This window comes from Paroedura picta, chromosome 3 (assembly GCF_049243985.1).
Source record: "Paroedura picta isolate Pp20150507F chromosome 3, Ppicta_v3.0, whole genome shotgun sequence".
Lineage (NCBI taxonomy): Eukaryota > Metazoa > Chordata > Lepidosauria > Squamata > Gekkonidae > Paroedura > Paroedura picta.
Window position 1 is genome coordinate 168,890,566 of NC_135371.1, and position 22,620 is coordinate 168,913,185.

General features: G+C 50.5%; 1 protein-coding gene across 1 annotated transcript; it reads right to left on the bottom strand.

Annotated features, from left to right (window-relative positions):
- Positions 1-405: 405 nt before the first annotated feature.
- LOC143833497 (vacuolar fusion protein MON1 homolog B-like) lies at positions 406-22,030 on the bottom strand. The gene is made up of 6 exons (XM_077329381.1): positions 21,946-22,030; positions 15,366-15,491; positions 12,687-13,145; positions 11,104-11,902; positions 5,169-5,316; positions 406-3,012 (listed from the first exon to the last, which is right to left on the bottom strand). Exons 2-6 carry the CDS (start codon positions 15,469-15,471, stop codon positions 2,794-2,796), a joined length of 1,731 nt encoding a protein of 576 aa, XP_077185496.1. The 5' UTR covers positions 15,472-15,491; positions 21,946-22,030; the 3' UTR covers positions 406-2,793.
- Between the last annotated feature and the right edge of the window lie 590 nt (positions 22,031-22,620).

A 22,620-nucleotide genomic window follows, 5' to 3' on the forward strand; every position in this document is an offset into this window, starting at 1 on the left:
CCAGGGAGTTGGTCTGGCAACCCTAAGTGAGGGGTAGGCTCTTTCAGGCAAAAAGCACTGTGCAGACTCAGGTAGGCTGGCTCGTTAAAAAAAAAACACTCACAAAATTGTGATCTGATATAGTGTCTGCACATCTCCCATAGTGTATTCCTGGGGTCTTTCATATCACCTCCAGCCAGATCCTTTCGCTGGAGATGCCGGGGATCGAACCTGGGACCTTCTGCGCGCCAAACCGAAGCTCTTTCACTGAACCACCCCAGGTTAAATCGATCCCCCCCTCCGCAACACATAAACATAGCATGGGACCACAGCTACGATTGCAGTGGGTCTGAACAAGTCACAACCGAAGATTCTTTGGTAACGACACGGCAGACGGCGAAGGAAAGACAAGTGCCAATGCGGGACGGATTTCGAAAGGGCTCGTGTGTGTGTTTAATAAGATGCTTCCAGTTCTCAGTACAACAGTTCAGCCAGCAATATAAACCTTTGTTTGTCAGTTAGCCACACGACGCCTGGAAAGCGCCGCTGTTCTCTTCGCCGGGGCGGAAGGAACGGCGGCGGAGAGCAAGCCGGGAAAGCAGCAAGCGCCGGGAGGAATCCTGCAAAGTAGTCTCTTTCTTCCAAATCGCTGCAGCATTGGCGAGGAGGGAGAAATCCAGTTCAAGTGCTCAGCGCTCCCCCCCACCCCCCCAAAAAAATCAAAACTGGCAACAGTAAGTCAGTATGCTTACATCAGCATTCCAGGTTAAATTGAGCTCCCCCCCCCCCCCCATATGCACTCTCTCTCTCTCTCTCTCTCTCTCACACACACACACACACACACACACAAGAAACCATGGAACCAAGCACTGAGTGGCAGGAAAGCCATGCTGGTGGAGAACAGAGACTCTTCTCCTGCTATCTTAAGGGGGGAGAAAATACCTTTTCCAAAACAGGAAGGACAGGGAATTGGAGGGGGAGATTAATACAGAGTGCAGATTTGCATGACACAGCAGCATTTAACCAGCCAGGGAAAGGATGCAACTATTAATGGTGAATAAGATTTCCTCCCCCCTCCCCAGTCTCATCTAAGAAGGGCAGAAAGTCCCAATCTGGAGTTAACAAGGATGGAGGGGAGTTATTTACCAAGAAGATGGTCTAATGCGAGCACTCGTGCACATTCCTAGCTGTGGGCCCACAAAGAGGCACCGAAATGCTTGATATTAAAAGAATGGGGGCATCTCATCAAAAGGATACCAACGCTCCCAGGAGCGGGGAACCCGGGATAAACAAGGGTTTCTTTCTGGATTTCTCTAAGCCCGTTTCTGAAGAAGATGGGCCTTCATTTAAAACAAACACAAAAGAAGAATCGGGAAGGAAGGGAACATGAGGAGGAATAGACAACAGCGAGGCAGTATCTCGAAGCCCGCAAGGTTCCAATGGACAACACTTAAACATGTGTCAAAAAAATATTCCACCATGGTTCCATAAATACAAACTGAGCCGCCATGTATTCGAAGACGGTAGCGGAGTACCAGATTTTACAGGTTGCAAATGACCCTTCCCGTGTATCGAACCTCTCATGGTTTCGGAAACAAGGATTGCAGCAGCCTCCCCTAATTTAAAAGAAAACCAGAAGTCCAAAGAGAAGGAGGAGTATTGATAAGTCCTGGGCTATTGCATTCTTCTTCGGAAATGGGCCTATTCACTTACTTTGCTCTGAAAATGGCATAAACTTAATCCTGGTCAGCTTCTCTGAAGAATATCCTCAGCCATTCTTGGCAGGTCACGTTTTGCTCAAAAGCATCAGTCATGATACTACTGCAGTAGCTACCAGTGTGACCCAATGGGCAGCCATTTCAGAAGCTGCCTTCAAATGCACTGTGGGCCAATACTGCATGTTCACCAAGGGTCAAGAAACTTTCGACAGTACCAAGAATCTCCCAGGTCAGAGCTGCTGCTTAAAGGCTACTCTCTCTTCAAAAATATCTCCGCCTTCTTGCCTCCTCTGTGAGTCGCAGTCAATCACAGTGGACTATACCAGCAGTGGCCACACTGTGGCTCTCCAGACGTCCATGGACTACAATTCCCACGAGCCCCTTCCAGCATGCTGGCGGGGGGCTTGTGGGAATTGTAGTCCATGAAGTCTGGAGCGCCACAATATGGCCACCCCTGGACTACTGCCTGCTCACCAAGGGTCAAGGATTCTCAGGCGAGCTATCCCAAATCACCTCTGTCGCTCATCTATGAGGTATCCCTATCAGGGGCACCCTTGCTCATGATTTCTGAACAGCTAAACGAAGCGAGTCCGACTCCTTTCCTCCACTTTCAGCGGCAAAAATAAGAAACAAGGAGGGAACGGGAAAAAAAAAAGCCCAGCTGTTCTATCAAGGTGCGTGCATTCGTCACCTCAAAACGCTAACCTGCTGGGAGTCTGAAACAGGCAACAGTGTAAACCGGACGTAAGCAGAGTCCATAAGAGAGATCCTCCACCTGCTGATGACATACGACTTTCACGTCCGCAAGAACCATGAGTTTATTATTAGCCAGCTCCACAATCTACCTGAGGGTCTAGGTCAACGCCTCTGTACAGGTACAGAATTTAAGACCCTAATTTTTTAAAAAAAATAAGGCAGACCACACTTTGCTGGATTCGTCCCCGGCTCAGCCTGGGAAGCTAGCTCTCCCCCTCACGACGGCGGGTCGCTCTCGACTGGTGAGGGGCAACCCCTCTCCTCAGCCAAGGCGTTCTCCCCTCGAGAGTTTTCTTGAAGAAAGAACACACAGGAGCGCGGATGATAAAAAGTCCTAATCCTAGAGGCCGCCGAAAAAACCGTTCTCGGCCCCCTCAGTTCGGACCCCCTTGCTCCCCTTGCTGGGGTTGGGGGTGGTGGAGTATTTGGGCGGGTAGCGGATGAAGAGGCGGTCTTCCTCTTTCTTGATCCAGCGCAGCAGCTTCGTCAGGACGTTGATGGCGCCGGCCTTGGTTACCAAGGGACTGAAGCAGGTGTACAATTCAAACTTACTGGTGACCTAAAAGAGAGAGAGGGGAGGGGGAAGAATCATAGAATCATAGAGTTGGGAGGGACCATACAGGCCATCTAGTCCAACCCCCTGCTCAACGGAGGACCAGCCCAAAGCATCCTAAAGCATCCAAGAAAAGTGTGTATCCAACCTTTGCTTGAAGACTGCCAGTGAGGGGGAGCTCACCACCTCCTTAGGCAGCCTATTCCACTGCTGAACTACTCTGACTGTGAAAATTTTTTTCCCTGATATCTAGCCTATATCGTTGTACTTGAAGTTTAAACCCATTACTGCGTGTCCTCTCCTCTGCAGCCAACGGAAACAGCATCCTGCCCTCCTCCAAGTGACAACCTTTCAAATACTTAAAGACATTCAGCCCAATATGGCTACTGCTTCAGGTACTTCCTTCAGGGCCAAGGCCTAACCTACCTCACAGAGGGCAAAATGGAGGAGAGGAGAAAGATGTGAGCCGCTTTGGGTCCCCATTGGGGGGAAAGGCAGGGTAGGAATGAATTAAATAAATCCGACAGTATTTGGGGAGCAGCTGGAGATGTTGGCTTCCCAGTCAAGCACGCTTGTGCCATTATTATACGGCCTCATAGGAAGCAGCTCCCTCAGTCACGGCTTGCAATAAACAACATGGACTTGACCAGGGGTAGTCAAACTGCAGCCCTCCAGATGTCCATGGACTACAATTCCCAGGAGCCCCTGCCAGCATTCGCTGGCAGGAGCTCCTGGGAATTGTAGTCCATGGACATCTGGAGGGCTGCAGTTTGACTACCCCTGGAGTTGACAATAATATTCCTAGTAGGAAACAAAAACTCCCAAGTTATTGATTCGGTTGCCAAGTTAGTACAGCTGGCTACGAGGTCTCGTAATCGTAGAACAATTAATGCTTTAATATAAGGCATTGTTTTGGGTCGTCTTTTTTGCATGCCGATAAAGGTCTTCTGTTTCCCTCAGACACTAGATTTCATCTGTTTTTGAAAACTGGGGTGGGCGGGTGGGTGTCATTTAATTCCCGGCCTAAGAAGTAAAAGCTATTAGATCACAGAAAGCAGCTTTTTCCTAAGTTTTTTTCAGTGGGAAATACCAGCATCAACAGCTCAATATAAGCCACTTCACCTGGTTTCTCTGATTCACTCAAGTTTATTTTTTTATTTGTTGGATGAGATTTATTACCCGCCACTCTCACGTAATGGCTCATGGCGGGTTACAGAACAAAACCCCCACATCACATAAAACATTTAAAACATTAACATTACAAAATAATAGCTCTGGCAGCAAGAAGAAAAATCAAACTCATCTTACATCCCCCCTCCTTCCCCCCAGTCAACCTCAATCCCACAAATTTCTAGGGGTGCTGAATAATTCTAATCTGAGGAAGGGACCCCGTGGTTATTAGCCCTTGCTATTCAAATCCGTAAACTGGGCGATGAGGACAAGTAAATGATTTGTGAAGATTCAATCAGTATTTCATAATTTGTCTTCAACCATCACAAAGGTCAGCAGGATGACTCAAACTGAGAAACTGTCCTTCGGTCAAAACACATCTATCCTTACCTTACCTCGGTGCTTTCTGGTTTGTTCGTCCATCAAAAAAAAAATGTGCCAGTATCTGTTCCACTTAATATTTCTGGTAAGGCCTAGTAGGAGGAGCTGGTCTCATGGCTTAAATGCCACTCAGCGCTTAATGCCCACTCAGGGCAGCTGTCCCACCCCTGGGTGCCTCCTCCTCCAACCGGCTTGCCTGTCTGTCCAGTGGCTAGCCAATCGCCTTCCGTCCCCCACCCCTGACCACCCCTCCTCCTTCCACTTCCCTCCGAGACTCAGAGGCTGCAGATCTCTGCTGCATGAGATCTGCCCCTGCCAGTGAGGTCCCTGCCCAGGGAGCCTCCAGCCTTTCCAGATCCTGGGAGAAGGGAGAGGCCATCCACAGCCCGTTGTATTCCTGAATGCAATGGGCTTTGTCCTTAGTTCATATATAAAGTTGCACTGATTTCCAGATCTCCTCTCAGGACTCAGAATAGCTCCTCACCTTAAAGGTGACAGCTCTCAGTGGGTAAGTGCCTTCTTACTTCCAATATGGGAAGAGAAAGGCTGCTGTAAGATGTAGTTCCATCTTTGGACCATGCATCCAAAGGAACTTCAAACCCGTTCCTTACCCAAGCCAAGAGCGTCTCCTTTTCAGCTACGTGGTAGATGAGACGGAGAGGGCGCAAGGTGCTGTGGATGCGGCTGTGAAGGTAGTGATAGAGATCGAAGAGCCGGTGGCGTTCGCCCTCACTGCAATACGGCCCCTCCAGTTCTGGGCTGCAGTGAGAAAAGCATGACAGATTAAGGCGTTAAGTGGACAGGGCTCAAAATGAGAGCCTGACTCAGTGTAATGCAGCTACATGAGTTTATATGAGCAATGCCCTAGAGCGGGTGAGGAAGGAAAACAGACCCTCAATGCTAAACTAAGCAAGACATCCTTATCCATTGTTGTTCCTCTATATATTTGTGAAACAGCCTAGGGGGTGGGATGTGTCCGGCTGTCCAAGTTGGAATAGGGCCAATCAGGGTGCAACCAGATTTGCCCTGAATGGCCCTGCCCCTGCGGCTCCCGCCCTCCATCCCTGGACTCTAGTCTCTTTGCTCTCAGACGCCTCAGTGCCCGGAGCCAGCAGGAGGTAAGGGAAGAGGGCTCTGGGCAAACAGTCATGGTGGAGGGCCTGCTAACGAGGGCCTCCCAGCCTGCTGACTGCCTGCTAAGGAGTTCTGTCCCGGCCCTGCTAACGAGCTGCCCAGACCCCGCCTGCTCCACTTGATCTGGCTGCAAGCTGCCGTCCAAAGCCACCTTAAGCTGCCTGTCCAGGGGCCAGGGGAGGGGACCCTTTCAAGGCCCGTTCTTAGGAACGGGCTTTGAAGCTAGTCTTTCAATATTCCAGAAAAGGTCCCAGACTTATTCCTAGGGATGGGGATGAACCAATTTGTGAGCCCAAATTCACCATGAATTCAGCCCAACCCCTTGAACCAAGGTGCCTTTCCCAAGCTTTTACTGGACTCTTGTCCAGTTCAGTTCAACTGTTTGGGCCACTTAAGCCTAACAGTTGAGAAGTTAGGTTTAAATGGCTGGGAGCTCCTCCCGCTTCCAAACAGAGACAAGCAAAAGAAACGGGTCAAATGGCTAGCAGCCGTTTCAGGTAACAGCTAACAGGTGCATCTGCCATGCTATTAGGTTGAAATGGCTGCCAGCCATTTAAACCTAACAGGAGGGTGAGTCCACCCGTCAGCTATTCGGCTTAAATGGCTGCGAGCTGTTAAGTACGTCCACTTTTCTTCTTTCTTCCTGTTTCAAAGTAGGGGGAAATAGATGGGTGATCCCCCTCTTCTCCCAGCTGCCACGGCACAGAATAGGGAATCCAAACTGGCCAGTTTCGTTTGGGGAAATTCCAGCTTAGTTTGGAGTTCAGTTCAGGAGCCGTGAACTGAACCATATCAGAACTTTTTAGGTTTAACCCCATCCCTACTTATTTCCATGAGACCAACAGCAGTCATGGAAGGGATGCTAGGAATCATGTCACAGGTCTGCTCCCCATCTACTGCTCCCAAGTCACCTTGCGCCATGCACAAGACCCCGCTTTTTGCACAATGCAAAATTTTCATGCATCTGCAGGGGTGTTCCAAAAACTAATCCCCATGTATGGACTCAACAACACTCTGACTGGGAGCTCACACGTAGAGGGTTTCTACTTTCCTGCTCCCCTACATGCACAGTGCACATTAAACAGCCCCGCCAGAACATGGCAAGTATTAACATCGGGGGGAAATGCGCCACTGCGCACATCTGTTCAAAAATCAATCCCACATCAGTGTGCCTTGAACCCTTCCAGATGCATGTGGGAATAAAACCTCGTAGGAATTCACCTCTCCCCTAAAGGCATGTGGGTGTTCTATCGATCTCTCTTCAGGCAGCTTTCCTCCCTAACAATCTGCCTGCATTTGTGCAGAACTTCAGCAATTTAGGCAGACCCATCTCTGGGGTCCATCATCTTGCCCAGTGCTTCTATGAACAGCTTCTGCATCCACCCAGATTCTTGAGAAGGAAAAGCCACATGACTTGCTCTATTTAAAACCGTAATTGAATAAGGCCGGCTTAGCTCTTTCTACCACCTCTGGCGGGGAACCACGGAGAGGGGGAAGGGAACGAGCAAGCGTGCCATCTGTTTCTTGAGATTCGTCTGTCTCCGGAGCAGAATCCAGCTCTGACAAAACTCAGAATGGTAAAGCTAAACGGAATCCGTCTGCTCCCTGGTACTGATTTTATGAACTTGGGCTGATTGTGAGTGGGTGGGCAGGAAGGGACGGGCCAGTGTTTGTCTCTTGTGGCCCTTCCTTGTATACCCGGGGAATTGCTAATTGCCGTTGTGGATAGGTGAATTTCTTCCAGGCCAGGCTGGATTCTGGAGATTTTTGGTGGAAGGATCATTTGGGCATGAAATGAAATGACCCTGGCCCTAAAGAAGCCTGCTTAGACTCAACCAAGGCCAGAGGCTTCTTGGTCTTGGCCCCCACTTGATGGAATGAGCTTCTGGAGGAAAGCAGGGTCTGATGGAGCTGAAACAGTTCCGCAGGGCCTGCAAAAGGGAGCTCTTCCGCCAGGCATTTGGTTGAGGCCGAGTAATACCAGCACCATCTACAGCAGTGGTCCCCAACCTTTTAGAGGCTGCGGACCGGCAGAGCAACTGCCCACCTGCACAAGCCATGCATGCGCGCCCACGCATTGCGTGTGCGCAGCTGGGCCACGCATTGCGTGTGCGCAGCTGGGCCAGGCATGCACGAATGCGCCATGAGCAGCCGAAATCGCGCATGTGCGGCACTTTTGTGCATGCGTGTATGCGCAAAAGTGCTGCACATGCGCAATTTCGGCCGCACATGGCACATGTGCGCATGCACGGCCCGGCCGCGCATGCGCAATGCGCAGTCCTGATTCCCTCTCCCCCCCCTTCCGCAGCTTGCGGCCCAGGAAGTTTTTTACTGCGGGGGGGGCGGGGAGAGCCCCGGCCCGGCGCCAAGGCCTTCGCGGTCCGGGACCGTGCCACGGCCCGCGGGTTGGAGACCACTGATCTACAGGGCCATCTCTCCTAAAAAATCCACCCACGTGTTCTGCTCTGGACCTGTTGGCATTGTTACAGTTTGTACCTGTGTTACAGTTTAATGTTAGTTGTTATGAAAACTAAGTTCTATGTACATTTCTATGTTTTATGAGCCTCAGGGGAGGGCGGTATAATAAACAAATTGGGGTCACCATTGGTGGGCAGGTAGTTGTGAGTTCCTGCACTGTGCAGGGGTTTGGACTAGATGGGAGTCCCTTCCAATTCTATGATTCAGTCACCCAAAATGCAGAATAAGATTTGATGGTGAACGAAGACCTGGACGAGAGACGCCATTCTGCCGCATCACCTGACTCCTGCTGGACCAAAGAGGCATTTTGAACATTCCATAGCAGCTCATTCAGATCTTCCACCGAACGCACACTGAACGGCGAACGGCAATCCAGCCTGAGTCTCTGAAAAGTGTGCCTGTACTGTCTGTGTGTTAACAATCAGGCTTGAATGACACATTTGGGGAGCTAGCTGAAAATGCCTCCTTCCTCCCCCAATGCACAGGGAAAAGGAGATGAAAAGCATTAATCCGGATTCACTCCTCCCTCACATAGACCGTTTATGCACTGGGAACTTCACTGCCCCAGCTCCCGTACAGGAGCACAAATCGGGGGCGGGTGAGGCACACGGGGCCAAATGCTCCCCCATGTGGGTGCAGAAAGAGGTGGGGCAACCTGCCACGACTAAAACTCCAGCCTGCAGTTTGGCATGAAAGCTCCAGTGCATAAACGGTCAGAGGGAGGATCACAGACGTGCTTTTCATGAAAGAAAAATCCCACATTTGGTTCCAGGAATTCTCAAAAGTCCACACTCCAAATAACCCGGACAGGTTGTCAAACCATTTGCTTCTGCAACAAGTCATCGGTTCGATCTACACGGCATATTCCCAGGCAAACATCCCAACTTCTCTAACACTGCCCTTTCCCCAGCAAAACTTTTGTATGCATGTTGGCAAGAGCTGAGCTATCAGTAAACAAAAACCACGGTGACGTTCGGTAGGAAGCAACAGAAGGACAGGTCATGCCACAAGGATGCCACTTCCACGCTCCCAGAAAGACCAGCGTCTCCGTGTTTTGAAAACTTGTTTCCAAAATAGAGAACGAGCAACTTGTTTTTGCCATTCCGGAAGAACTCCAAGATTCAAGATACCTTTCTTGGGCAGAGACTGAGAAATGAAAAGATCTCCGGACCTAAAGAAGCCCGCCTGGCCTCAACCAGGGCCAGAGCCTTCTCTGTCCTGGCCCCCACCTGCTGGGATGAGCTCCCAGAGGAGATCAGGGCCCTGACGCAGCTAAAACAGTTCCGCAGGGCCTGCAAAAGGGAGCTCCTCCCTCCATCAGGCATTTGCTTAAGGCCGACCGACCCAACAACATCTGCTGGTCCCCCCCTGACACCCCCCTGGCTAAATATGACCTACCTAGGGGTTCTATTAAAGTTGCTATTTTGGTTGAACAATGTTTCTGTTGAAACATCCTACTTGAGATGTTATAATGTTCTGTTATGATTGTTATATGTTATAATGTTCCATGTAATTACCCCATGACATTTTATGTAAACTGCCCAGAGCCAGATGGAAGGGCAGTTATAAAAATCCAAATAAACAAATAAATAAAGGCTCTTCTAGCATGGGAGGGGGAATCTTGGGAACACAGCTGCCAGCTGAAAAAGATCCGGGCTGAGCTTCGCAGTCTTTCCTGCTACAGGTATTTAAGCCTTGGCCCAGTCAGAGAAGTGAGCCACACCCTTGGTGAGTGGGCCAATGAGTCTAAGGTCAGCCTACGAAATGGAGTTGTGGACAAAAGGAAGCAGTGAAACAAGCCACTTCCTGGAAGCCGCTTTAAATTCCTAGAGCAGCCTCTCTCAGCTTTCTGACCATTTAGAACAGGGGTAGTCAAACTGCGGCCCTCCAGATGTCCATGGACTACAATTCCCAGGAGCCCCCTGCCAGCGGATGCTGGCAGGGGGTTCCTGGAAATTGTAGTCCATGGACATCTGGAGGGCCGCAGTTTGACTACCCCTGATTTAGAACAACTCTGCTCCATTCTATATATGGCAGCCTTTTAAATACTTGAAGATGGCTATCAGATCCCCTCTCAGTCGTCTCCTCTCCAGGCTAAACAGACCAAGCTCCCCCAACCTTTCCTCAAATGTTTTGCTCCATACCCCTCACCATCTTTGTTGCCCTCCTCTGGACATGCTCCAGCTTGTCTACATCCCTCTTCAACTGGGGTGCCCAAAACTGAACACAGAACTCCAAGTGAGGCCGAACCAGAGCAAAGAGCTGCCATCACCTCCCACGATCTGGACACCATACTCCGTTTAATACAGCCCAAAATCCCATTTGCCTTTTTAGCCACTGAGTCACACTGCTGACTCATGTTCAATGTGTGGTCTCCTAAGACTCCTAGATCCTTTTCACACTTGCTACTCTCAAGCCAAGTCTCCCCCATCTTATATTGGTGTATTTGGTTTTTCCTACCTAAATGGCGAACTTTACATTCGTCCCTATTGAACTTCATTTTATTCAGTTTAGCCCACTTTTCGAGCTTATCATCCTGTATTCTGTTGCTGTCTTCGGTTGTGTTTGCTCCCCCTCCCAGTTTAGTATCGTCTGCAAATTTAATCAGTACCCACTCAAATCCCTCATCTAAATCATCTATAAATACCTTGATCAACACAGGGAGAGGGGGGAATTTTCACAACCCCAGAGTTTCACAAAACCATGGTTGAGAAATCCTCTCCTAGAGCATGGGTAGTCAAACTGCGGCCCTCCAGATGTCCATGGACTACAATTCCCACAAGCCTCTGCCAGCTTTCGCTGGCAGGGGCTCGTGGGAATTGTAGTCCATGGACATCTGGAGGGCCACAGTTTGACTATCCCTGTCCTAGAGGAAGGGAAAAACAGAAATCCCTGCAAGCATAAAAAGGGGGGGGGGCAACCCTCCCTATTTACCTGGTGAACTGGGGGAGCTGCCGGTAATTATCAGGTATGTCCAAAGGCTTGTACATAAAGTGCCGGAGGTCTGGCGCGCCAACCATCGCCACGCTGTAGGACGGGCTCTTCAGGCCGCTCGAGAGCGCCTGCAGGTAGTTCTGAGTCCTCATGCCCTCCTCGACGCGCTTCTTGCAGTCCGAGACCGAGTAGAACGACTCCTTGTCGGTGGAGAGGAGGATGAGACAGATGGTGCAGTCCGCGTCCAGGTAGGAAATGTAAGCGTAAAAGTAACAGTCGGGGTTGAAGCGGGGCAAGCAAATGGGCGTCCAGATCTCCCCCGTCTGGAAAGCGGAGGTGGCCCCGATGAGGTTCAGCAACAAGTGCAGGTCCGTGGGCTCCAGCCGGCAATCGTCGATGACCGCCTTCTCCTGCACGGCGGTGACCAGCTGACTGCGGGCCACTAGAATGGAGAAGACCAGATTGGGAGTGATGGCCTTCTGGAGCAGGGAACCCAGGGAGTCGCGCAGAGCGGTCTGGAGGGGCAGGCAGCGCACGGCGCCGAGCAGGAAGCAAGGGTCCGACTCCACCAGGTTCAGGAGGCGGTCGAGGATCTTCTCCGAGCCGGTCAGCAGGCGCCGGAGGTCGTAGTTCTTCTTGCGCTCAAAGATGCGAGCGATGCTGGCTTGGGTGAGCATGCTGATGATCTGGTCGTAGACGTACAGGAGCTCTTGCCGCAGCTGCTGCTCCGACTGCAGGGTGCTCGACACCGAGACCAGCACCAGCGGGCCCTGCTGCACAAACACCAGCTTGCGATCGTCTGTGGCAGGAAGCAGAGAAGAAGAAGAAGAGTTGGTTCTTAGATGCCGCTTTTCTCTACCTGAAGGAGGTAGCCACCCAGCTGGCTGCATGTGGGGGAGTGCAGAATCGCACTCGGTTTGCGCACTCCTAACCACTACACCAAACTGGCGGTCAGCAGGTACCACACACCATTCCCCCCACACCCCCATTTATGGAAGGCAAGATGACAAAGAACAGGGAGGTGTGGAGCGCGTAGGAGTGCCAGATGTCCTCTATTAAAGATAACATAAACTCTTTTGGTCTCTTTTTAAAAAACTGATAAAAATGCCCCCTTTTTCCACCAGAGATGGAAGGCTGGGGGGGGGGGAATTGGGGGTGCGTGGAAACCAACCACACCCCTCCCCATAGCCATTTTCCCCATAATTCCAGTGGAAAAATTTGGAGACCACTGAAAACAGCTGTGAAATACTCTCTCTTTTGGAATGAGCGAATTGCTTTTTGTTAGGATAAAGGTTTACTCACTCATAATAAACTGTTAAGACCAATCTTCCCCCACCCCTGACCACCTCCTCTTCCTTCCACTTCCCTCTGAGGCTCAGAGGCTGCAGATCCCTGCCGGTGAGTTCCCTAACAGCTGCTTGCAGCCGTTCCAGGTTCTGGGGGGAGGGAGAGGCCATCTGCAGAGTTCTTCCACTCCACCCCCCTAATCTAGCGCCTGTTGTATTCCTGAAAGGCTTGGCCCCTAGTAGTACAGCCACAGGCAATGCTCCTCACCCCACCCATTCTCCAACCTTCCACCCTACCTGAATAGATGGAGCGGATGGAGTTGTCCCCGCTCTGGATGAACGACACCAGGGCCATCATGACGCCCATGGTTGAACTGAGGGCTTCCTCGTTGCCGTAGCGGGAATATATGGGCTTGCCGGCCTCGCTCAAGACAAAAACATGCTTCCTGTGTGCTCGCCAACTCTCCGCCGTCACGTCCTCGTCCCGATGCGTGGGAGGGCGAGATTGGACCGCCACTTCCTCCTCCCCCGGGGGACCGCTGCCCATCACCATGGCCCGGCTGAACTCACTGGAGTCCTCCAAAGTGTTGTCCGTGGAGGCCGAATCCGACAGGTCCTTCTCACTTGATTCCTCCCGGGTTTCGCTTAATTCCTCCGGCCCGTCCGCTTTGCCGTCTGCCACGCTCAAGGGCCCGTTGTTCTGGGCCTCAGAGAACTCCGCTTGCTCGTCCAAGGCAGCGCTGGGCTCATCTTCTCCTAGATGGATGGATGATAGATGGATGGAAGGAAGATGGAGGATGAAGTAGGATGGGTGGATGGATGGATGGATGGAAGGAGGATGGGTGGATGGATGGATGGAAGGAGGATGGATGGAAGGAGGATGGATGGATGGATCGAAGGAAGGAGGATGGATGGAAGGAGGATGGATGGATGGATGGATGGAAGGAGGATGAAAGGAAGGAGGAAGGAAGGAAGGAAGGAAGGAAGGAAGGAAGGAAGGAAGGAAGGAAGGAAGGAAGGAAGGAAGGAAGGAAGGAAGGAAGGAAGGATGGATGGATGGATGGATGGAGGATGGATGGATGGATGGAAGGAGGATGGATGGAGGATGGATGGATGGATGCATGGAAGGAGGATGGATGGATGGATGGAGGATGGATGGATGGAAGATGAAGGAGGGTGGATGGGTGGGTAGATGGATGGGTGGATGGATAGATGGATCAATAGATGGATGGATGGATGGATAGATGGATAGATAGATAGAAAATGCTAAGTGCATGAAACAGTGCAACACTCCTCCGTTACTCATGAGCCACCACAAACCACAAGGAAACTCAAGATATAAATAAGTTTTCTCAACTTCCTCGACTGCTGTTTAACTATTTCAGAAATTATTTCACCGGAGAGGGGCTCAAGTATTAGCGCTTCCATTCCTTAAGCTGGACTGGAGTCTAGTAGCAACTCAAGAGACCAATAAGATTCTCGGGGGTTGAAGACCCAACATGGCTACTATCTGAAACGTTACTGAAAAGCTGCATTCACACACACGGAATAAAGCCCTTTCAATCCACTTCGGTGACGGTTTGCAAGTGGAAGAGGAGGAGGGACAAGATAACCCAGGTTGCTGCTTGACACCAGGGGGTTTGGACTGAAACTAGAGATCACATGCTCTCCCACTGCTCTGCCTATGCAAATATTTGAGGCAAACCGATTGATCCATTTCTTAAAAGGTTCCCAGGATGCTCGGATGCAGACCGAGCAAAGAGGCTGCCAAGTGGAGAGGACTCAGGTGACATTCGGCTTGCCAAGCTCTGCCCCACTGCCATGGAAATACGATGTCTCAAAGGAAGACAGTCTTATCTCTATGACATGTCTCAACCGTACTATACCTTATGACCACACTGCTATGGCCTCTTATAATTTGGCTTGTATAAATTGGTCCGCTGAAGATGAAACTCAAATACTCTGGCCACCTCATGAGAAGGAAGGACTCCCTGGAGAAGAGCCTAATGCTGGGAGCGATCGAGGGCAAAAGAAGAAGGGGACGACAGAGAATGAGGTGGATGGATGGAGTCACTGAAGCAGTAGGTGCGAGCTTAAATGGACTCCGGGGAATGGTAGAGGACAGGAAGGCCTGGAGGATCATTGTCCAGGGGGTCGCGATGGGTCGGACACGACTTCGCACATAACAATAACAAAATTGGTCCGAACGACTGTAATAATAAGCTTTGCTCTGAACCCCCTACTGTGAAATAATAACCGCGCAATGTTCTTTGGTGCTCATAGCTCTGTCCCAGAACAGCTATGAGGGACCATTAATCCTTCAAAATTTTCCTAAAGCAGCAGTTCTCAACCTTCCTAATGCCACGATCCTTTAAAACAGTTCTTCTTGTTCTGGTGACTCCCAGCCATAAGATTAGGCAAGGGTTCTTTCACAGAAATCAAACCGAAACTGACCAATGGCTTGAAGATCCATTGTTCATGATTGTATATAAATTGGTTTTTTCCCAGGGGTTTCTCAGTTCAGTTCTTCCCCTTGTCCCACCATGCTGATCTCGCTCTTTTCCGCTGCTCCAGACAGACAAACACTCTCTCTCGATCTACCCCGCAAGGCTGTTGTGTAGATGGTGACCTCCCCCCCTCCCTGGCCAAGCTGCTTGCCCTGCCACGACCCCTGTGAAAGGGCCGTTCGACCCCCAAAGGGGTCCCGACCCCCAGGTTGAGAACCACTGTCCTAAAGAGATCTGCAGCGCCATGGATCGGCCACCCCTGCTGTAAAGCATTGTGTCTATTGGGGCTGTTATAGCCATCCACAACTCCCTCCCTGCTTTTCCTTTTCCTAAGAAAAGAGACACCCACCCCCACCCCTCAGGATTACAAGGGCCCATTCTCACTATGCAAAACTCCCACCCCTGGCTAAGATCTCAGAACGCCCAAAAGGAAGTGACCGGGAATCACAGACCCTCCCAAGCCGCTCACCTGTGTCTGCAGACCCTGGGCCCAGCTTCTGTTCAGGGAGGTCCACCCCGTCCTGCGGGAGATCCATCCCTCCCTTTGGGGGTAACCGGGGGTCTTCCGCCTCCATCTCTACATCTCGGGTGAAACCTGCAAGGGCAAAAAAGTGAGCACGAGACAACTGAGTTTGGCATGGTTCTTTTTTAAAAAAAAGAAAACAGGATATAGATGCTGTGCCACCCACACACCAGATCCGACGGCCGCTCTCAAATCAGAATTCGGTGGACCTTAAGACCCTTGCCCTCGCTGGTAAGCGGTGCACATAAGCTACGGCTTCATTTTTAGAAGCTGAAATTGCTACGGAGATGGGGGTAGGGGGGGGGCAGGCAGTTCCTAGCCCTCCAGTGGTGTTGGTGGGGAGGGGAAATTTTACAGAATGAACCAAAGACTTGGCCTGCGGTCTGAGAATTAATCTCAGTCACATGCCCGGGCAGGGATGCCTCAGAGGAGACAGCAGGAAATGCCCTGGTTACTAATCACTATCACACTCTCTTATACACACACACACACACAGCTTAGCCCTTAGAGCAGGGGTAGTCAAACTGCGGCCCTCCAGATGTCCATGGACTACAATTCCCATGAGCCCCTGCCAGCGTTCGCTGGCAGGGGCTCATGGGAATTGTAGTCCATGGACATCTGGAGGGCCGCAGTTTGACAACCCCTGCCTTAGAGGATGAAAGTAGAAGAGTGGGATGTTTAGAAGGATGGGCCTAAAGCGGGATACTCTCGGCTTTAAATTTGGGCACCTCGTATAGATAAATACTTCATTCTTCTAGCCCTCTTCCCCCCTCCAATGCTGCTCAGGGAGGGTAAACAACATCCTAAAACAGTAATTAAGTGAAAATACACAGCAATCTAAATTTTCCCGACCGATCTACCAGGCAAGGGGGGTTAAACATCGAGGAGCTGGTGTTTCCAGCTCCTAGGGGTGAGCTCTGTTTTTCAGGCCCAGCGAAACTGATTAAGATCCCAGCTGTAACCAGTACACTTTTCTAGTGTGGGCATGTTTTTAGAGGCAAAAGAGATGCTGCCTGGGATGGGGCATGCCTGGAAGATCGGATGCAATAGAGCAGCGGTGGCCAAACTGTGGCTCTCCCAGATGTCCGTGGACTACAATTCCCATGAGCCCCTGACAGTACAGGCCAAAGGGCTCCTTGTTTTGTTTAAACAGCAGCAATGGCCAAACTGTGGCTTCCCAGATGCTCATGGATTACAATCCCCATGAGCCCCTGCCATGCTGGCAGGGGATCGTGGGAATTATAGTCCATGAATGTCACCCTGCAACAGAGGATAGGGCTCTTTAACAGCTGTCAGGCAAAGTTTATCAGCCAGCAGCAAGAAAACTGTGCTTTTCCAAGGTTCCTTCTTCGGCCCAGCTGTTAAGGTACAACTGCCATGTCTTTACTTTACATCTGGGCAGAGAACAGCAGAGTGAAGCCAGACTGACATAATGAAAAGAAGTTAAACTACTTCCGTGTTGCAGGCCACGTTAAAAGACTAGTCCAGGCCTGAAAGGGCCGATGACTGTTGATCAGAGGGAGAGGAGCAGATGTACTGCTGTTAGAACAGAAGGGACGATTTGGAAGCACCGTGATCAGTCCAATTCTGCCTAAGGCAAAGGCTGGAAAACCCAGTTCTGCAAGTCTGCTGCCACAGAAGGAGGCCAAGCGCAGCAGCGATTGGCTGGCGCTCGTGCCGTCAACAATTAGTCACACAAACACCGTGCCTAGAGCACATCTGCACTTTTTAAAAGTTCTCTTTTTAAAAACATGAGTGGACTGCAAGGCTTTTCTTTAAGGACCTGAAATAATTTGGAAGAGGCAAGCCAACATTGAATTCACTAATACATTCTTTCGGATTTCTGATACATCAACAACTCGCTTTTTGTTCTATAACTGTTTCCACCCATGGATCGTGCAAACAGACACAAGCCTGACTGTTTTTGCTAAATCAGAAATGCTTCCGGGGAACCAGACAAAAGAGAAGAAAGGCCATGTGCCACATAGAGCACATAGAAGTTAAGCCATCCGTGTGCCACAAACCACTAAAATTGGTAAACCTGGAGAGGTGGTCTTGTCTCACATGAAGGGTTATTTGCAAAGCTGATTTATAGGGTCTAGGTTTACCAGCTCTGAATATCTCAGGCTAGGCCGATCTCATCAAACCTTAGAAGCTAAGCTACGTCAGCCCTGGTCAGAATTTGGATGGGAGACCACCTAGGAACACCAGGATCACTAATGCATAGGCAGGAAATGGCAATCCATCAGGTTTTCTAGGAAATGGCCTAGAAAACCTGATGGAATCGCCATGAGTTGGCTACAATTGGCCAGCACAACCAAGACCAAAAAGCATTCGTACTTTTTACTTTCCTTTCCTCTTTTCCTGTGGCAAGGCCAGCCAAGCAGCTGCCCAGACACCTGCATATCTGCATTTTAGAATCGCTGAAGACATCTTTGAAGACGGGCAGTCTGTTTTAGGCTCCTCAAGCCAGAAGGATGTTGTACAAGCGACAAAGTACATTCAAGATGGTTTTGCAAGCTGTCTCTTGCATTTAGCAAATCTTCCCTAGCAGTAAAGAGTAATGGACACAATCCTGTTCTTAAACCATGTGGTCCCAGAGGAAATCACACACACACACACACACACACACACACACAAAATTAGTATTAGATTCTGCTTGGTCTGGGTTTCTTATTTCTGGCAACCACAAAACTATCTGGGCTCAAGTTGTAGTGGGGGGAAGAAGACTGTGGTCACATTGCTCTACATGCAGGCAAAACAAAATTTATGTACTGGATGAACCATTTCTTTTCCATGCTGATGTTTGCTCCTGTCACAGAATCACAGAGTTGGAGGGACCTCCTGGGTCATCTAGTCCAACCCCCTGCACTATGCAGGACACTCACAAACCTATCGCTCATCCACTGTCACCTGCCACCCCCTTGAGCCTTCACAGAATCAGCCTCTCCATCAGATGGCTACCCAGCCTCTCTTTAAAAATTTCCAAAGATGGAGAACCCACCACCTCCCGAGGAGGCCTGAGAAACTGCTCTGACTGTCAGGAACTTCTTCCAGATGTTTAGATGGAATTTCTTTTGAATTAATTTCATCCCATTGGTTCTGGTCTGTCCCACCAGGGTAAGAGAGAACAACTCTGCTCCATCCTCTACATGGTAGCCTTTTAAATACTTGAAGATGGTTATCAGATCCCCTCTCAGTTGTCTCCAGGCTAAACAGACCAAGCTCCCCCAACCTTTCCTCATCCGTCTTGGTCTCCAAACCCTTCACCATCTCTGTTGTCCTCCTCTGGACATGCTCCAGTTTGTCTACATCCCTCTTCAACTGGGGTCCCCAAAGCTGAACACAGAACTCCAAGTGAGGCCGAACCAGAGCAGAGTAAAGTGGTACCATCACCTCCCATGATCTGGACACGATACTCCGTTTGATACAGCCCAAAATACCATACTGTCGGTAGCACACAGATGAACAAGTAAAAAAAAAAAAAAACATCAATTAGCAGTATGTCTAATTCTTACAGCACAAAGGAAAGCATTACCACAAATCACAGTGGTAAGTAGTGATCCCCGTAGACCAGATTTTGTCAAGCAGGGTTTTGTGAAACCTTGGGGTTTCTTGGTGGCTCTAGAAGGGTTTCCCAAATGGGTGAGAGTTAATTAATATTTTATGTATTTCTAAAATTTGTTAAGACATTTATGGGATGATTTGACCACATATGGTCACCTATCCCCTCCCCTCGCCAATGGTGGGCCTAGAGAGGGCGGAAAGGGGAGGGGGCCCTAGGGAGGGGCGTGTCTACAGCTATACTTCCCAACCGTATTCTGCACAATGGCATCCCTTCTGGAGTTTCTCAGAGCCTGAAAAATGTTTCAGGGGTTTCTCAACCAAGCAATTCTACCTCCCCGCCTATACCCCCCAAAGAGCCTTACGCTCCACCACCTCCAACTAGCTGCAGATCCCTGGCCCCAGAGAAGCACGTCGGACCTCAACAAGTGGTCTTTTTGGCAGTCTTCAAGCAAAGGTTGGATACACACTTTTCTTGGATGCTTTAGGATGCTTTGGGCTGATCCTGAGTTGAGCAGGGGGTTGGACTAGATGGCCTGTATGGCCCCTTCCAACTCTATGATCCTATGAAGGGCCAGGACCTTCTCGATCCTGGCTCCCACCTGGTGGAACGAGCTCCCTGAAGGGATCAGGGCCATGCACAAATTCCCACAATTCTGCTGGGCCTGCAAAAGGGAGCTCCTCCACCAGGCATTTGCTTGAGGCCGACCAGCCCAAAAACACCCACTGCTCCCCCAGACACCCCCTCCCATGACTAAAGGATCTGACCAACCCAAAGCTGTGTCAATGTTCCTGTTTAAATATTGTTCTGGTTGACGTGTTCATTGTTATATTTGTTATATATTTGTTACATAAATGTATTTGTTATATTCATGGCAATGTTCTATGTAATTATGTTCTATGTAAACCGCCCAGAGCCGTATGGAAGGGCGGTATAAACATCTTAAATAAATAAATATAAATAAATAAAATATTCTGTCATCCTGGGTACAAATTCCAGGAAGGGGCAGGTTCAGACCAAGCTTCTTTCCCAACGAGAAACTGCTAAGGAGCCAAGCCAAACAACTCTGACAAACACAATCACGGTGAAAGGACTTTTCTTGACTACTACCAATCAGAGGGCCCCGAATGGAAGCTACAAGGCTGGCACATCCTAGAAGAGCAGCTGCATCCAGGCTACAGGGAATTCTACTTCATCTTCTGCGAACGGGTCTGTTCTTACGCAATCCCTCTGCCTCTCAGAACTTGGGACGCAACCAACCAATGACTTTGTTTGACATTGGGCCTCAGGCACACCCAAAAGGAAGTGTTTATTCACATTGCTCCTCCATCGTTCCATTGTCACTGCCACAAAGTTGAAAGAGGCCAAAGAACCTAACTCTCCACTCTTTATCAAGAGCAAACTTCCTTACTCCCGAGCAGCTTCCCCCCCCCCAGGCTTTTGACTGTGGAGGTACCACAAAATATTTTTAAGATATCAGGAAGTGTCATAGAATCATAGAGTTGGAAGGGGCCATACAGGCCATCTAGTCCAACCCCCTGCTCAATGCAGGATCAGCCCAAATCATCCTAAAGCATCCAAGAAAAGTGTGTATCCAACCTTTGCTTGAAGACGGCCAGTGTCTTCATCTGGCCATGCCTTCCTGCCACACCCCCAGGAAGGGAATGGAGCCTCTGCTGGCCAAGGTTTAAATGCCTAGGTCCCTTCCTCTTCCTGGCCCAACTTTGGCCACTTTGGGAAGGGTTGGATGAACCTGCCCAAATAAGGGTACATTTTAATTTTAATTAGACACCCCCAAAAAACCAAAACTGTTTTATTTCCCCTTTGCTCTAGATGGAAACCCAGCTGCCATTTTGAAAACCACTACACCAGGGGCGGGCAAACTGTGACTCTCCAGATGTCAGGGCTCATGGGAATTGTAGTCCATGGACCCTTGGAGAGCTACAGTTTGGCCACCTCTGCCCTACACTATGGTATTATTAAGGGGCATTTGCAGTACCATACAGTTTCACGGTACCTTACAAGGCCATGGCTAGAAAACCCTGCTCCAGAGAGTAGCCTGTGTTAGTCCATTGCAGCCTCAGTGGACATGAACCATATGGAAGCTTACAGGCAAACACTCAAGCATACACCAGGATTTTACATCCAGTAGCTTTTTGGCTGGTCAAAAGAAAGGCAGGCTCAAGATCTAACCAAGCAAACACAGGAAGCCTACCATCTCCAACGAATAGCCTTTAACTTTCTAAGGTAGCAGTCCAAGACATAAGTAGCTCCCCAGATCATCATGGACTACAATCCCCATGAACCCCTTTCAGCATGGGCTCATGGGAATTGTAGTCCATGAGCCTCCAGGGACCTACACTTGGGCCACCCCCTGCAGTCTAACCAAAACAAGGAGTCCTTTGGCCCCCTGGAGACCACTTCCATCTCTAGGTCTAAGGAGCTGCTGGTCTTTCAAACGACCCTGCTGGACTCCTGCTTCATTTTCCTGCTCCAGAGCTCCCCATCGGGAGCCACTTATCACGGGTTCGGCTTGCCTTTAAGCCAGGGGTAGTCAAACTGCGGCCCTCCAGATGTCCATGGACTACAATTCCCATGAGCCCCTGCCAGCTAATGCTGGCAGGGGCTCATGGGAATTGTAGTCCATGGACATCTGGAGGGCCGCAGTTTGACTACCCCCTGCTTTAAGCCATTCGGAACACTCCCGACTCTCAGAACCTTGCGGCAAAGCAGGGGAAAACTGGAGCGCGGGGAGAGACAGACCCGCGTCGGCCATTCACACGTTCTTTGTGGTCCCCGGGGGAATCCCGGCCGAGCCGGAGGAAACACGCCTGCGGCCACGAAGGAGGAGGAGGAAACGGCGCGCCCCGCTCTCCTTGCTAAGGACCAGGGCTTTCCGAGGGGGGGTCCCCGCCCTCGCCCACTCCTCCCGCCCGGCCCCCTCGCCGATCCCGCTCCCACCTTCGGCACGGAAGCTCCTCGCCTCCGCATCGCAGCGCCGACTCCTCCAGACACACTTCCTGACCCGAAGTGGCAGGGGGCGGCGCCGACGCCGGACGGACGGACGCTTGGCCCAATCACCGAGCGAGCGGCGGCGAGGGAGGCGTGGTCGGCTCGCGAATGGCGGCGCGCTCAGCCAATGGCATCCCTGGCTCGGGTGGCAACGTGAGTTGGGAGGAGAAGGAGAAGAAGCCGGGGGGAGGATGGGGCGAATCAGAATGCAGGAGGCGGGCCAAGCAGCCTCGGCTGAAGCTATCGCTCATCAGTCCAGGCGGAGGAAGGGCGGGATTCTTCGGGATTCTAGCCAATCAGGAAAAAGTATTCTCCCCCCCCTCGCCTACTATAAAGGGCTCCGAGAAGCCGACAGGTGTGGAAGGCTAGGGCTATGACGTCATCGCCCGGGGAGTGACGTCATCCTGTTTGGCACGGTGCCAGGTGCGCATGCGGTTGGGGCAGCGCGTGACGTCAGAGTGGGTCTGCTTTCTGGGACCGTATGCTTGCATGCCCTGAGACATCTTTATCTATATTCTATAGATATCTTTATTCCTTATCAATATATCAATATGTAATATATCTTTATACTTATCAATATATCAATATCTTTATACTTATCAATAACGACAACAATCCATTACA